Raw genomic sequence first — 13,527 nt, 5'->3', positions numbered from 1 at the left:
CATTTTCAAGATAGCGGTCATAACCTTTTACTGGTATGGTGTCCAATCTGCTTGTATGTTCCTTATGTTTTAACATACTGTCAGTTGTTTCAAAAAAGGGCAGTCCAGAGCGTTAGGCTGCCACCATTGTGGGCTCCACGAAGGGCAGTTGTACACAGCCTTATCCTCGCATTCGGAGAAGTTGTTTCCAACATTCGAACCCATGACCTCTAGGTCACATGACAGCATGACAGCAACCTTACGTTGCGCCAAGGCTCATTCTCTTACTGTCCACTTCTATTACTCTCTTTCTGTCGTCATTCATAATTTGTATTGCGTTACTAGATGACAACATATGACTGCTATTAGCCGGAAACCAATTGTCCCACCACCTTGTGGAAAATGAATTGACTTTTTAATTTTTAATCTGATGTTGCATATCTGGTACTTTAATTGTTAGAATTCAAGACTGTAATGGTGTTGTGGAAGGGTCATTTGACATGGTATCAAAGCAACCTAGTTTCAATTCCCATGAACACAACTTGTAAGTGGATTTAAAAAAAATGATGCCTCTGCATGAGTCGAGGATTCGACCTAGGGTGATCAAATGTTTTACAATGGAAAATTGTAACCCCTAACCCTCACTACAACTTTAGAATTTTGGTGTCAAGAACATACGTACTTTACAGCTTGTCAGTGACTAATATCTTGTTGAAGTAAAAAGATTTCGTTACCACTAACTAAGAAAAGTTTTTAGTGGGCATTTTCCCTGTGTTGTTACTGTTATCCATATATCCTGATCTCACTCTAAAATGTCTGGAACACTTTATTTGACCATCTTTGCTTCCTGATGAAGCCTAACTCAATTCCGTAACCTCCACAGTGAACAACACTTTTCAATCCTTATTTTAAATCATCTTTGTAAGCCCTAAACATAGATCAAATCTGATATTAAATAAAATTTTGTTCTACTTGGTGTTGTGCAAGTGTATTGTAACAATTGATCGACAATTTCAAGCTCTGCTGATATCAATTATCTAAATAATATAAAAATACTTTTAGTTATGAGACCCACTGTAAGCCAACAATATTTGTCCACCTAACCAATTGTAGGCATTCTCTACAGTCAATATTCTAAATTGCAGACAATCCAAACCCGTAGTAAAGAATGTGTTCTTTTTTCTTTAAGCATTCCATGAATTTCTATTTCAACAAAAGTGATTAGTTATGGGTAATACTATTAATATTATTACTTGCACTTCATAATTAAACTCTTTGGTGAATTGAGCTAGGCTAATGTTAATAGTATACAACATATGAACACTATTAATCCAAGGTTAGAATTTTGATGCAAATTGAGTCATGTATCAATGCATTTTTTTCACTAAGAGTGATGCATATTATTAGTAAGGGATTTTTTTTATTTTATTGGTAAACTAAAAATTGAAAATCAATCTTTAAATGAGATGAGGAAAAAAAAAACATTTCCTTTTCTTTTCCATAGGACAAACGTGTTATATTATACTCATAAACCGATGAATTTCTGGGCTGAGTTGGATCTGAACCAGTGCAGGCTTGTCGCCAACAAAGGACGTAGAGTTATCTCTTCAACCGAGGATGAAGAGAACCTCTACCCTTTTGAATAACATATGATGAAAAGAATGGATGTAATAAGGGCAGCCCGAGAGACTAAAATGAACAGGTCTAAGACCATCTCCAACCGTGCCCCATTTTGCCGCAAAACCCCATTTTGCCGCTGCGATCAGTCTCCAACCAAGCGCCATTTTGTGCGCCATTTTAGCGGTGATGAACAGCGCGACGCTATATCTGGCGTCGCACTGTTCATCTCCGCATTACTGTTCATTTAATTTTTTTTTTCAATTTTTTTTTTTGATCTCATACTTTTATGTATTTACAATTTGACCCCAATTGTTTTATTAAATGTATAAAACAACCCCAATAATATTTAAATTTTATAATTTTACCCCAATTGTATAATTTAGACAAAATAAATTATTTTTTAAAAATAAAAATAATGCTAAAATTTAAAGACATTATTATTAATTATAATATTAAAATCTAGATATTATAAGTAAAGTCCCATGAAATATAAAGAGCAACCCTAATACATAATTCAAATATAAATTACATATCTGAAATACATAATTAAAATAAAACATAAAATACAAACAAAACATGGAACATTTCCTGAGATGGACAAGCAGCTCTCAATAATCTGGTAGATCGGGGCCAGAGTGTCCAATATCATTGAAATAATTGCCAAAATTAGAAGCAGACCCTTGTTCTTGTTGATTTCTTTTTTGTATTATTTTAATCTGTTGAGCTCGAACGTACTCACGCACGTTTGGATCAGCAATGGAATTCAAATCTTTCATTATAATTTTCCATTCATCTCTATCTTTTTTCATGGCTATCTTTTCTCGTTCGATATCAAACGCTACTTGCCTGTCCAAGCTCGCCTTGTCTAACCTGTCTATAAGTCGGTTGCTGGAGGTCTCGATGGAGTCCACTACACTTGACTCATGATCATCATTTTTCCTTTTCAATTTAGCTTTTTTTACCCCAATAGGTCGTTCAGATGGAGTAAATGATGACAGTCCAGGAGATGTTGATATAGGAGATTCCGGAGTGGGATTATCTGATTGTGACGAGTCGAAGTTCACACTTTGGGATTGTCTTCGACCAACTTGTCTTGCTGTGGGGACATCATCTTTGAATTTTTCAAAATTTTTAACCATATTCCAGACATGATCAAATTTGAAACCTTTTTTGTACTTTGGTTCTTGCATAAATAACATCTTTGCTCGAACTAACTGCAAATTATAGTGAACATCAAGTTATGTATTTCAACAATAATAATAAAATTCAAACGATAATTAATAGAATACTTACAATATCTTCATCTGAAGCACCACTTGGATTCAGATTCTCTACTTGTCTCAAGCACGCATTCAATTTCCTTACTTCATTACTTATGATTTCCATTCGAGAACGAATTGATCGGCTCGTACGCATCTCAAAATGCTGATCTCGAAGTTCATTGTATTTGTCCTCCACACGAGACCAAAATGCATCTCGAGACTGGTTTCTACCGATAATAGGGTCTTGAGAAATATCCAAGAATACTTGACAAAGGAGCACATCTTCAGTAACCGTGTATCCAGTTAATCGAACAGACATTTTTTTGTAAAAAGCGGTTGGTTTGGAGATCAGAAATACTTTGAAGAAATACTTCGAATTGGGTGGTTTGAAGTAGAATTCGTGAATGTTATTTATAGCCAATCGAAATTTGTTTTTTTTTGTTTGAATTTGAATTTGAATTTGAATTTGAATTTGCGGTTGGTTTGAATTTGTCGGTGGTCAACATTTGAAATTGAATCATTTTGTACAAACTGATCAGCTTTACACATTATCCAAAGTTGTCGGTGGGAATCAATTTTTGAAATCAATTCAACTTTACACATTGTCCAACGTATACACAGCTCAGCTCTCCTTGAATTGTGTGAAAGCTTTGTACGAGTGGGAATCAATTTTTGAAATCAGGTCAGCTTTATACATTGTCTAACGTATACACAGCTCAGCTCTCCTTGAATTGTGTGAAAGCTTTGTACGAGTGGGAATCAATTTTTAAAATCAGGTCAGCTTTACACATTGTCCAACGTATACACAGCTCAGCTCTCCTTGAATTGTGTGAAAGCTTTGTACGAGTGGGAATCAATTTTTAAAATCAGGTCAGCTTTACACATTGTCCAACGTATACACAGCTCAGCTCTCCTTGAATTGTGTGAAAGCTTTGTACGAGTGGGAATCAATTTTTGAAATCAGGTCAGCTTTACACATTGTCCAACGTATACACAGCTCAGCTCTCCTTGAATTGTGTGAAAGCTTTGTACGAGTGGGAATCAATTCCTGGTCATGCAGTGATCAACCGCGATCGAGAAAATGCGCATCAGAATTTGGTCATAGATTACTTTGCCGATAATCCACGTTTTGGAGAAGATATGTTTCGTCGTCGATATCGGATGTCAAGAAGTTTGTTCCTTCGTATTGTTGATGCAGTGAAAGATCATGACTATTACTTCCAACAACGAAGTGATGGACTTGGTAGAATGGGATTATCACCGTTACAGAAAGTAACAGCTGTTTTTCGCATGTTGGCATACGGTCTACCAGCTGATGCTACGGACGAATACGTTAAAATAGGTGAGTCAACAGCAATTGAAAGTATGACAAAATTTTGTCGTGCTATGGTGGAAATATTCGCAGAGCGGTATCTACGAACACCTAACGCTAACGATATTGCTAGGCTACTCTATATTGGAAAAAAACGTGGTTTTCCAGGAATGTTAGGAAGTCTTGATTGTATGCATTGGAAATGGAAAAATTGTCCAACAGCATGGTCTGGGCAATACACAGGACGTAGTGGGTCACCAACTATTATCCTCGAAGCTGTGGCAGATTATGATCTTTGGATATGGCACGCATATTTTGGTATGCCAGGCACCAATAATGATATCAATGTGCTGGAGTCATCTAATCTTTTCTCTAACCTAGCTCAAGGTATTGCTCCTCCCGCTCACTATGTTATTCAAGGAAAAGAGTATAATATGGGTTATTATTTAGCTGATGGTATATATCCGAAATGGGCTACTATTGTACAAACAATCCAACAGCCACAAGGTAGGAAGAAAAAATATTTTGCCATGAAACAGGAAGCATGTAGAAAAGATGTAGAACGTGCGTTCGGAGTTCTCCAATCACGATTTGCAATCGTGGCAGGATCAGCACGTTTTTGGAAAAAACATGTATTACATGACATAATGACTGCATGCATTATTATGCACAATATGATAATCGAGGATGAACGTGATCTTTATGCACCAATTCAAGAAGTGAGGGAAGCACCAACACCAGAAGTTGATATGATAGCAGATGAAACTACAAAATTTACTCAATTTATTGCACGTTACGGAAAAATCAAGGATAAAGATGCCCATATTGCGCTTCGTAATGCATTGATAGATCATCTATGGGAGGAATACACTAATTCAGATAGTTAAGGGCATACTAAATTTGTAATTTTTATATTGTTGTTAATGTTTAATTATTTTCTTGTATTTTATTTTCTGGTGTGTTCTTGAATGTAATATTTTGGCAATATCAATAATAAAAATATAATATTTTAGCAATCAAGTTATTTTAATTAATAAAATAATATTTTATTGTTTTATTAGTTTAATTTTTTAAATAATAAATCATTTTGTTTGGAAAATATGTGAAAAAATAAAATTTGATATGTGGGGTTAATTGTTGAAATAGTTAAAAATATAGGGAATAAAAAATAATAATATAAAAGTAGATAAAAAGAAAGATACTGAGAATATTCCTTTTTGGTGCGAAAAATGGTGCAGTGGGTTGGAGATGAATTACTGTTAGATGTGACTTTTGCACCATTTTGGTGCAAAATTTGTACCATTTTGATGCGATGGGTTGGAGATGCCCTAATAACCCAAAAACTCTAAGGAAAGGGATTTATTCCTCCGGCCATAAAAGTTCTCATTTTAATTTTTATATAAGAGGAGAATGTATCTAGTAAGGCCGCCCCAAAAGAAGGGGCCCAAACTGATCAAACTCGGCCCACTTTACTAACTTGAAGGCATCGAAGTTTGGTCGGTTCTTTTCCCATTCCTTTCTCGATGGTGCAGCGGGCTCTCCACCTCAGTAGACTCAGAGCAATGCCCGCTCTCTCCTCCTCCTCTTCTTCTTCGCCCCTCGCAATAAACCCTAACCCTAACAAAAAGCTCTCCGATCTCAGGCTCTTCAATGGATTACGATGTAAAAATCCCTCTTTTCTTTCACTCAGCAACCCCCCTCGATCCGCTTCACTCCGCTGCTTCGCCTCGCTCGCCGCCGACAGGATCAAAGTCGCCAACCCCATAGTCGAGATGGACGGTCTGATCTCACCCCCCCAAACTCTATAGTGGTTAACTTGAGATTTTACTTCTTTTTCTCCTTTCTTTTGTTTCAGGGGATGAGATGACGAGGATCATCTGGAGGATGATCAAGGACAAGGTGTAGTCTCTTGGTTAACTCTTGATTACTTCTCAAAATCGCAATCTTTTGTTGAGCTAAAAGATGGAAGGATTTGGACTGTGTCTGTTTTGATTGTTGACTGCAGCTTATTCTTCCTTATCTGGACTTGGATATCAAGTATTTTGACTTGGGACTCCCCAATCGAGACGCCACCGATGATAGGGTCACTGTCGAAAGTGCTGAAGCTACACTTCAGTAAGCTTCCTTGTTGAGTTAGCTGGTGTAATCTTCCCTAATAAACTAGAGATATTTGATACGGAAATAGTTCGAATTCAAGGAAACTTATAAACGTTCAATTCAGCATTCAATACTATTCAGGGTCTGCATATGTAAACTGCATGTTGGTTTATTTTAGGTAAGACCTGATTAATTTCAAGGTTTCTACCACTTGTGAGATGAACGCAAATCACCACACCAAATATGTCTAACGAAAAAAGAGCGGCAAAATGATCACTTACCCAATCAATATTTCACATGGCACAGGACATAGGCTTTTATCTATTTGTAAGATTGTAACCGAAGGGGGGATTCAAATCGTTGAGACCTACATGAGAACACGGTTGAATTGCTAATCCTGTAACCAATTAACACCACATGTAACTTACATCCAAACCGGTTGTATCCACATAGTAAACTTTCAGTGGCTTTGCTCCTCACTTCTATGTTGCTATGCTAGAACCATTCAGTGGCTTTGCTTCTGATGTTTATGAACTCTTGAAATTCTACAAAATACATGCTTAAACTGGTCCTACTGTATACCATCTCAAATGAGAACCGAAACATCAGAAACACTTCAGCATGTTTTGACTTTTTAGTTTTATCATATTTTGCAAATTATGCTTTCTTATTAAAGTTGTTGTAGTCAGCATCTGCATTTCACCAGTAAGGGAATTGATGATGAATTTTAGGACTTGGACTTGGAGTTTAGTGAGTGCATACTTACATTTTCCCTTTTCTCTCATTTATAATTTCCTGTTCCTTTGTCTATGGCTATTCAAAGGTATAATGTTGCTGTCAAATGCGCGACCATAACTCCTGGTAGAGGATTCTTACCCCTTCTCATTCTTATATTTCTTGTAGAAGATTCAATATTGTGATATGTGGACGTCTTTCCTGTTTTATGGTTTCATGTGAGCATGATCAGGCTTTTAAGTTGTTTTCTTCTCTTTTGCAATGTAGATGAAACTAGGATGAAGGAGTTCAAGCTCAAGTCCATGTGGAGGAGTCCGAATGGTACAATACGGAATATTCTAAATGGTTTGTTCTACAAGAATCTTTTCTAAGCCGTGTTTGCTTTCAAGACATTTGAACATTATTTGTAGAACTCTTTGTATAATCTACTATCCGTGTCTCTATCATATATGGATTGCTTCATTTGAATACTTCGGGATTAATTGACTTCTGTAGATGTATGTTTTAAAACTTTGTGATCAAAGTAGGGTATATATTTCCTTATCATTATTTTCTATATTTCATAACATATACATATACGTACCTATACATATAGATATTGATAAACATATACATACAGACACTGACGCAGACTTTCTTTACTAAGTTTTTTAATGTGTGTGTGTGTGTCCTCAACCACTTATCAACTGATCAATGAATGACAATTTTTCTCCCAATCTCTGATTTTAAGAGAATTTATGACCCTCGTCACCAATTTAGTTAACCTCACGATTTAACAGAACCCTTTCACCACTTTAGTTAACCCAAAAATTGGAATAGATACTTACTGTACTTCATCTGTTCTTCACCAATTTAGTTAACCTCATGATTTAACAGAACCCTTAACCACTTTAGTTAACCCAACTAGGATTGAAATAGATACTTACTGTACTTCATCTGTTCTTTACGATGGTTTTACGCGCTAATAAAATTTTGACTTCTCTGGTATATGAACCTAATAACTTCACATGAGAGTTATTGTTAGGAAGCAAACAAATAACCAAAAGGAAAGGACAATAAAACTTGCTTATGTCGCCCACTTCTCCTTAATTATTGACCGCTGATTCTCATTAGGTTTTGCTGTGAGTACTTAATATGCACATTAGAGAGAGATGTTGTAGGCAGTATCTGATAGAAAATGCAATAAAAGTAGTTGAAGTTATGCCTTAATATGGTACTCAGCGGATATCTTTGAGCTAGAAGATAGTTTAAAAAGTAAGCGAAAGAGCACCTTTGATATAGAGATCCAAGTTAGTCATTTATAAATTGCTAAACTATGCAGCTTTGAGTTAAGCTAGCATCTTACATGTAGAGTCAGTTCTTTGTGAAGCCACAAGGGGGAAAATAGGTTGCAGGGAAGAGTAGGTGGAAGGAAGAAGCTAGTTGATATCTTGAGCTAAAAAAAACAATTTAGAAAGTAAGGTTCGAAGACCTTTGATGTAGAGATCTAGGCCAAACCGTTGTAAAAATAATTTCTAAACTATCAAAGGCTAAGCCTTAAAGGGTGTCAAGCCTTGAGTTAAGCTAGCATCTTACATTTGAAATTGCATGTAGAGTTTGTCTGTCCTTTGTGAAGTCACTAGGGGTTCAGGGGTTTGGTCTTTTTTTTTTGGGTGGGGTGGGGTGGGGTGAGCAGATGGGTGAGAAATTCTTAGGTGCACCATGAACACCAAGGTGGCATATGCCACATCGATAGGAGCACCCCCTCAAAAAAGAAAAAAATAAACTTCATTAAAGGTTTATAACCATAGCCACAGGGTACAGTGACTGCAAGTTCGCAAGTTTTTACATCAATCCTTGAAATAGGTTAGCTCTTATTGTTCTGATACCTGTGGAATTGTTTCTATGAAAGGACTCCCTTTGACCTATTCGAGACAAATATAATATTTCTGTCTCAGATTTTCACTACCTGTTCACTGCTCAATGCCTTCAGTTATCCTTTTTTGGTATATTCTCCCTCTGGTGCTAAATACACGTTTTTATCATTCTAGGAACTGTTTTTCGTGAGCCAATTCTTTGCCGGAATATACCACGGATTATTCCAGGTAAATTATCACACTTGATGCCGTAGAATTGAATTTTTTTTTGGATAGACATGAGTTTGTTTTTCTGGGATAATTCACCTGCCACATGATTAGGCTGGAAGACACCCATATGCATTGGCAGACATGCATTCGGAGATCAATATCGTGCCACAGATATGATTATTAATGGCCCTGGAAAGCTCAAAATGGTCTTTAGTAAGTGTGATCTTTCTGATGTCTGTTGATATTGGCAGGGTTTTAGATGCTTGTTCTTTGTGGGGTTATTTAAATTTGCTGTTTTCTTTGCTGTTGTGCGCATCAGTGCCTGAAGATGGAGATGCACCTGTGGAGTTAAATGTTTATGATTTTAAAGGCCCTGGAATAGCACTAGCTATGTACAATGTTGACGAGGTTTGTCATCTCAATATTTATCTAGAGAACATGCTGCTTAAAATTGATGATATCTTTTTTGCATATAATTATTTCACATCATCTGTTCCAGTCTATCCGGTCTTTTGCTGAGTCATCAATGTCCATGGCATATGCAAAAAGGTGGCCACTTTACTTGAGCACCAAAAATACGATTCTGAAAAAATACGACGGCAGGTACTTTTTTGTAATAACATTGACAAGTTTATTTCTCCATAAACATGAATAGCACTTCTATTATGTAATTGTTTATAGGAATGAATTCTTCTATGTTCTGTTTGAACTTTGCAGAATTTATAAACTTCAGGTGATTTCATACAGTCATAGACACATATAAAAAAGACTCCTTTATCTCTCTTTTTCATGACCTTTACTCTCTATTTTGGCAACAATTTTGTAAATGTTTATTTTTATCCCCTGAGAATAATTACCGGAATATTTTGCTTGTCAGCGGCAAAGCTAGGTGTGGTCCAAAAGGTCTGCAACGCCCCCCCTACCTGTGCGAATATGAAAGACTGTATAGGGTATTGGTTAAAATGTAACATTACAAAAGTTAAATTGCTTAGCTTTTGTGGCCCACTAGATCAATATGAAGTCCAATGAGTTATTTATTATTGGTTAAAGCCCAACAGAATCCCACATTTCTACTTATCCAAATAGAATCATATATTTCTACTTATCCAGATAATCATTATTGTTGTTCAGATTAATTGCAAATAATTGTGCTCATATATGCAAAAATCACTTTTTAACTTGTTCATTAACATTTGTCATCCCTATGATCTAAGATGTTGAGAATCATAAATCACAAACAAGCTCCTCTTCCTTAATTGAGAGGTAATAAATGCTAAAGTTTTTTTTTTAAAAGAAGAGATAAATGTTACTGAAAGTATATTATTATTTGATGTCTTATATTGAAAAATATATATTTTGCAGCATTGCGGAGGAGAATATCAATAAATAGTTTCAATAAATGTAAACAAGAAATGTTACTGAAAGTATATGAGAAATATATCGAAGAAATATTTCACATAGAAGTTACAAAAAGCTGACAGTTCTTACTTCATACATTTGGTGGGCATTCTTGAAAACAATTTTATTTCATATATTTTTGTACACTTTTTTTCCTTTTTTACTAAAAATCTCTGAATTTTGCAGCATTGCGTAGGAGAATATCAAGAAATAGTTTCCATAAATGTAAACAAGAAGAATGTTTTCTGTAAACAATATATTCTACTTAGAATTTAATTTTGAAAGGCTAGATATGTGATGATGTGTAGATGCTAATAAATTAAAAAAAAAACACGTTATCATGTTGGATTATTAATTTATTGACCCCTCTTAGTGAAATTATTGGCCCCGCCACTGGTTCTTGTAATTTGTTTTCTTCTTCTTTTCTTGCATTGTTATTTCCAAAGTTAGTGGCCACTCCATCAGAAGCAAGCAGCATAATTTTCAATTGATTGTTTTTTGCCTTGTAAACATGTATGAATCTTGTCGAAACATATACTGTTATAGGTTCAAGGATATATTTCAGGAGGTATATGAAGAGAAATGGAAGCAAAAATTTGAAGAGCAATCAATATGGTGGGTCTTCATTTGTGAACTATGTAAGAGGTTTTCTTTTGTTACTACTATTAATTAATTTTTTAATAAAATTAATTTATTGCAACCAGGTATGAACATCGGTTGATTGATGATATGGTGGCCTATGCATTGAAAAGCGATGGTGGATATGTGTGGGCTTGTAAAAACTATGATGGAGATGTGCAAAGTGATTTTCTGGCTCAAGGTGCTTGATTTCCTTCAGAACTTCTAAATAGTCAAATATCTTATTGAAGCTAAAATTTTCTTCTGCCGAACATGTGAATTGGTTATGTGCCTGCAAGTTCCGTATCCCCTACTAGCTAATAGTTACATGCTTTATTGTCCACGTCCAATAATAATTTCTTTTAGCATGTTTGACTAAGCTTTCGTAGATGATGCCATAATTGCTACTGCACTAATTTCTTTCTCATTTTATATGTTCTATTTACAGAGAAAATCCTGATTTTTAAATTTCTAAGCTGTGAAAATTGTTCTTTTTGTTCAAAGGGTTAAAATCATCTATTGTTTCTTAATCGGCATGCGACATTTACAGTTTTAAACTAGACAAGAATAATTTAAAATATTCAGCAAACTCCTTGCTTTCTCTTTAGATGGAATAAGTCACATTGCTGATGTAAGTATCTATTGGTGAATGCAGGGTTTGGTTCTTTGGGACTCATGACATCTGTCTTGGTAAATACCAAATATAGCCAGTTCTTTTTGAATCTCAATCTATGTTTCGTGTATTGTAATTTATTGCCTCTAAATGACAAAAGATAGAAATAAAAATTAGCACACGATAATCCTTGCAGTTGTCATCGGATGGAAAAACATTAGAAGCTGAAGCAGCTCATGGAACAGTGACTAGACATTTCAGGCTGCACCAGAAGGGACAGGAGACTAGCACAAACAGTATTGCTTCCATATTTGCGTGGTCACGTGGACTTGAACACAGGTAAGTGTTGTGGTCCTATGTTGTACTGTGAACTTGTAGGCCTTTAGTCATTCCAATCTTTTGAAGTTGAATATTGGATAATTTTATTGGAGTGTGATGACAGTAATGTTAAACCTGTAGCAGTTAAATTGAACCAACTCTGCTATGATAAATTCGATGTTAGTCTACAAAATCTTTCATGGAATTTTGTTTATTGAAATTGTTGATTGTTTTCCGTGCAGAGCAAAGCTTGACAAGCATGACAGACTCGTGGAATTTGTTCGGAAACTCGAGTCTTCATGTGTTGAAACGGTGGAGTCAGGAAAAATGACTAAGGATCTTGCCCTTCTTGTCCATGGTCCCAAGTCAGTGTTCTCATTCCATGTTCTTTACTTGTCCTGTACATCAAGGATTCATGAATCACAATATATGAGTCAACATGGTTTGTTCAATATTCGATAATCAAAATCCACTATAACTTCAATCTCCTGTGATAAATTGATTGTAGTCTCAGTCTTCATCACCTTTATAATTGCTATAATAATCTGATAATTCTAGGTAGTTTTTCATTAATCCTTTAATAAATTTCTTTCTTCGCTTTGTAGCAACTTGTGGTTCAATAAATACGGTTAGCAGGTCTCAATAACTGACTAATAGCATTTCCTCATTTTACTTTTACATACTGTTTATATTGTGTTTTTGCTTTTTTGATTATCTGTATTATCTTTTCTTTTAATAGGGTATCAAGAGAGTTTTACCTGAGCACGGAGGAATTTATTGATGCTGTTGCGCAGAACCTGAAAGATAAGATTCAAGTGGCAACGGCAGCGGTTGTGTAGGTATGTTCTATTCTATCTTTTATCTACAAATGTAAAATGTTTTCAATGAGCAGGTAGGATATAGTTTCTAAGTGGTAAAATTGTTTCACTTGCAGATATTGGTTGTTTGCATGTCAGTTTTGTTTGGCAGGCACAAACAGTAGTAGTGAATCAGTGACCCGATTGAGGTCTTAGTGACATGAGGACGAAGCTAAGGGCTTACCAATAATAACAGATACGAACAAGCAGGAGGAGCTATATAAATATTCTAATAATTTTGGTACATATACACAACTGTTATACACAATTGTTAATGTGAATGATATAGATTTTGAATTGTGGATAATTGTTGTATTCTTGCCGGAATATTTTCCCGTGAGTTATCACAAGCAGCTACTTGGTTGGGCTTGGGCCGAGAAAGCATGCTGATGCTTATCTTTAGGGGCATGTGATTTTACCCCCCCACTTTCAGTTTTTTTACTGCTATATGCTTGGATTTGGACTACGAAGGAGACTCTGGAGATCTCACGATTTGCTTGGATGGTAAGTCGAGGTTTCTCTCTCCACAATGTTTTTAACAACTATACTTGGTTTACCTACCAAAAGGTGCAAAGTAATCTTCCCTAAAAGAAAAGGCTACAAAAATAGTCATTGTAATTAATATAACTTCTTTCCTTGTAGATGAATTTAA

General features: G+C 35.5%; 3 protein-coding genes across 3 annotated transcripts; 2 read left to right on the top strand and 1 right to left on the bottom strand.

Annotated features, from left to right (window-relative positions):
- LOC109838604 (glutathione S-transferase T3-like) lies at positions 2,208-3,180 on the bottom strand. Its single transcript, XM_020407036.1, has 2 exons — positions 2,893-3,180; positions 2,208-2,813 (listed from the first exon to the last, which is right to left on the bottom strand). The coding sequence occupies exons 1-2, from the start codon at positions 3,178-3,180 to the stop codon at positions 2,208-2,210; spliced, it is 894 nt and encodes a 297-aa protein (XP_020262625.1).
- LOC109838603 (putative nuclease HARBI1) lies at positions 4,023-5,060 on the top strand. The gene has a single exon (XM_020407035.1). It carries the CDS (start codon positions 4,023-4,025, stop codon positions 5,058-5,060), a length of 1,038 nt encoding a protein of 345 aa, XP_020262624.1.
- Positions 5,679-13,277, top strand: LOC109837351 (isocitrate dehydrogenase [NADP]-like). The gene is made up of 16 exons (XM_020405554.1): positions 5,679-5,952; positions 6,029-6,072; positions 6,179-6,288; positions 7,094-7,131; positions 7,273-7,350; positions 9,036-9,089; positions 9,183-9,284; positions 9,391-9,479; positions 9,571-9,674; positions 11,016-11,084; positions 11,174-11,289; positions 11,743-11,777; positions 11,897-12,039; positions 12,261-12,383; positions 12,758-12,857; positions 12,953-13,277. The coding sequence occupies exons 1-15, from the start codon at positions 5,697-5,699 to the stop codon at positions 12,855-12,857; spliced, it is 1,461 nt and encodes a 486-aa protein (XP_020261143.1). The 5' UTR covers positions 5,679-5,696; the 3' UTR covers positions 12,953-13,277.

The sequence above is a fragment of the Asparagus officinalis genome, chromosome 4 (genome assembly GCF_001876935.1).
Source record: "Asparagus officinalis chromosome 4, Aspof.V1, whole genome shotgun sequence".
In the NCBI taxonomy this organism is placed as follows: Eukaryota; Viridiplantae; Streptophyta; class Magnoliopsida; order Asparagales; family Asparagaceae; genus Asparagus; species Asparagus officinalis.
This window is presented reverse-complemented; position numbering and strand designations above follow the sequence as displayed.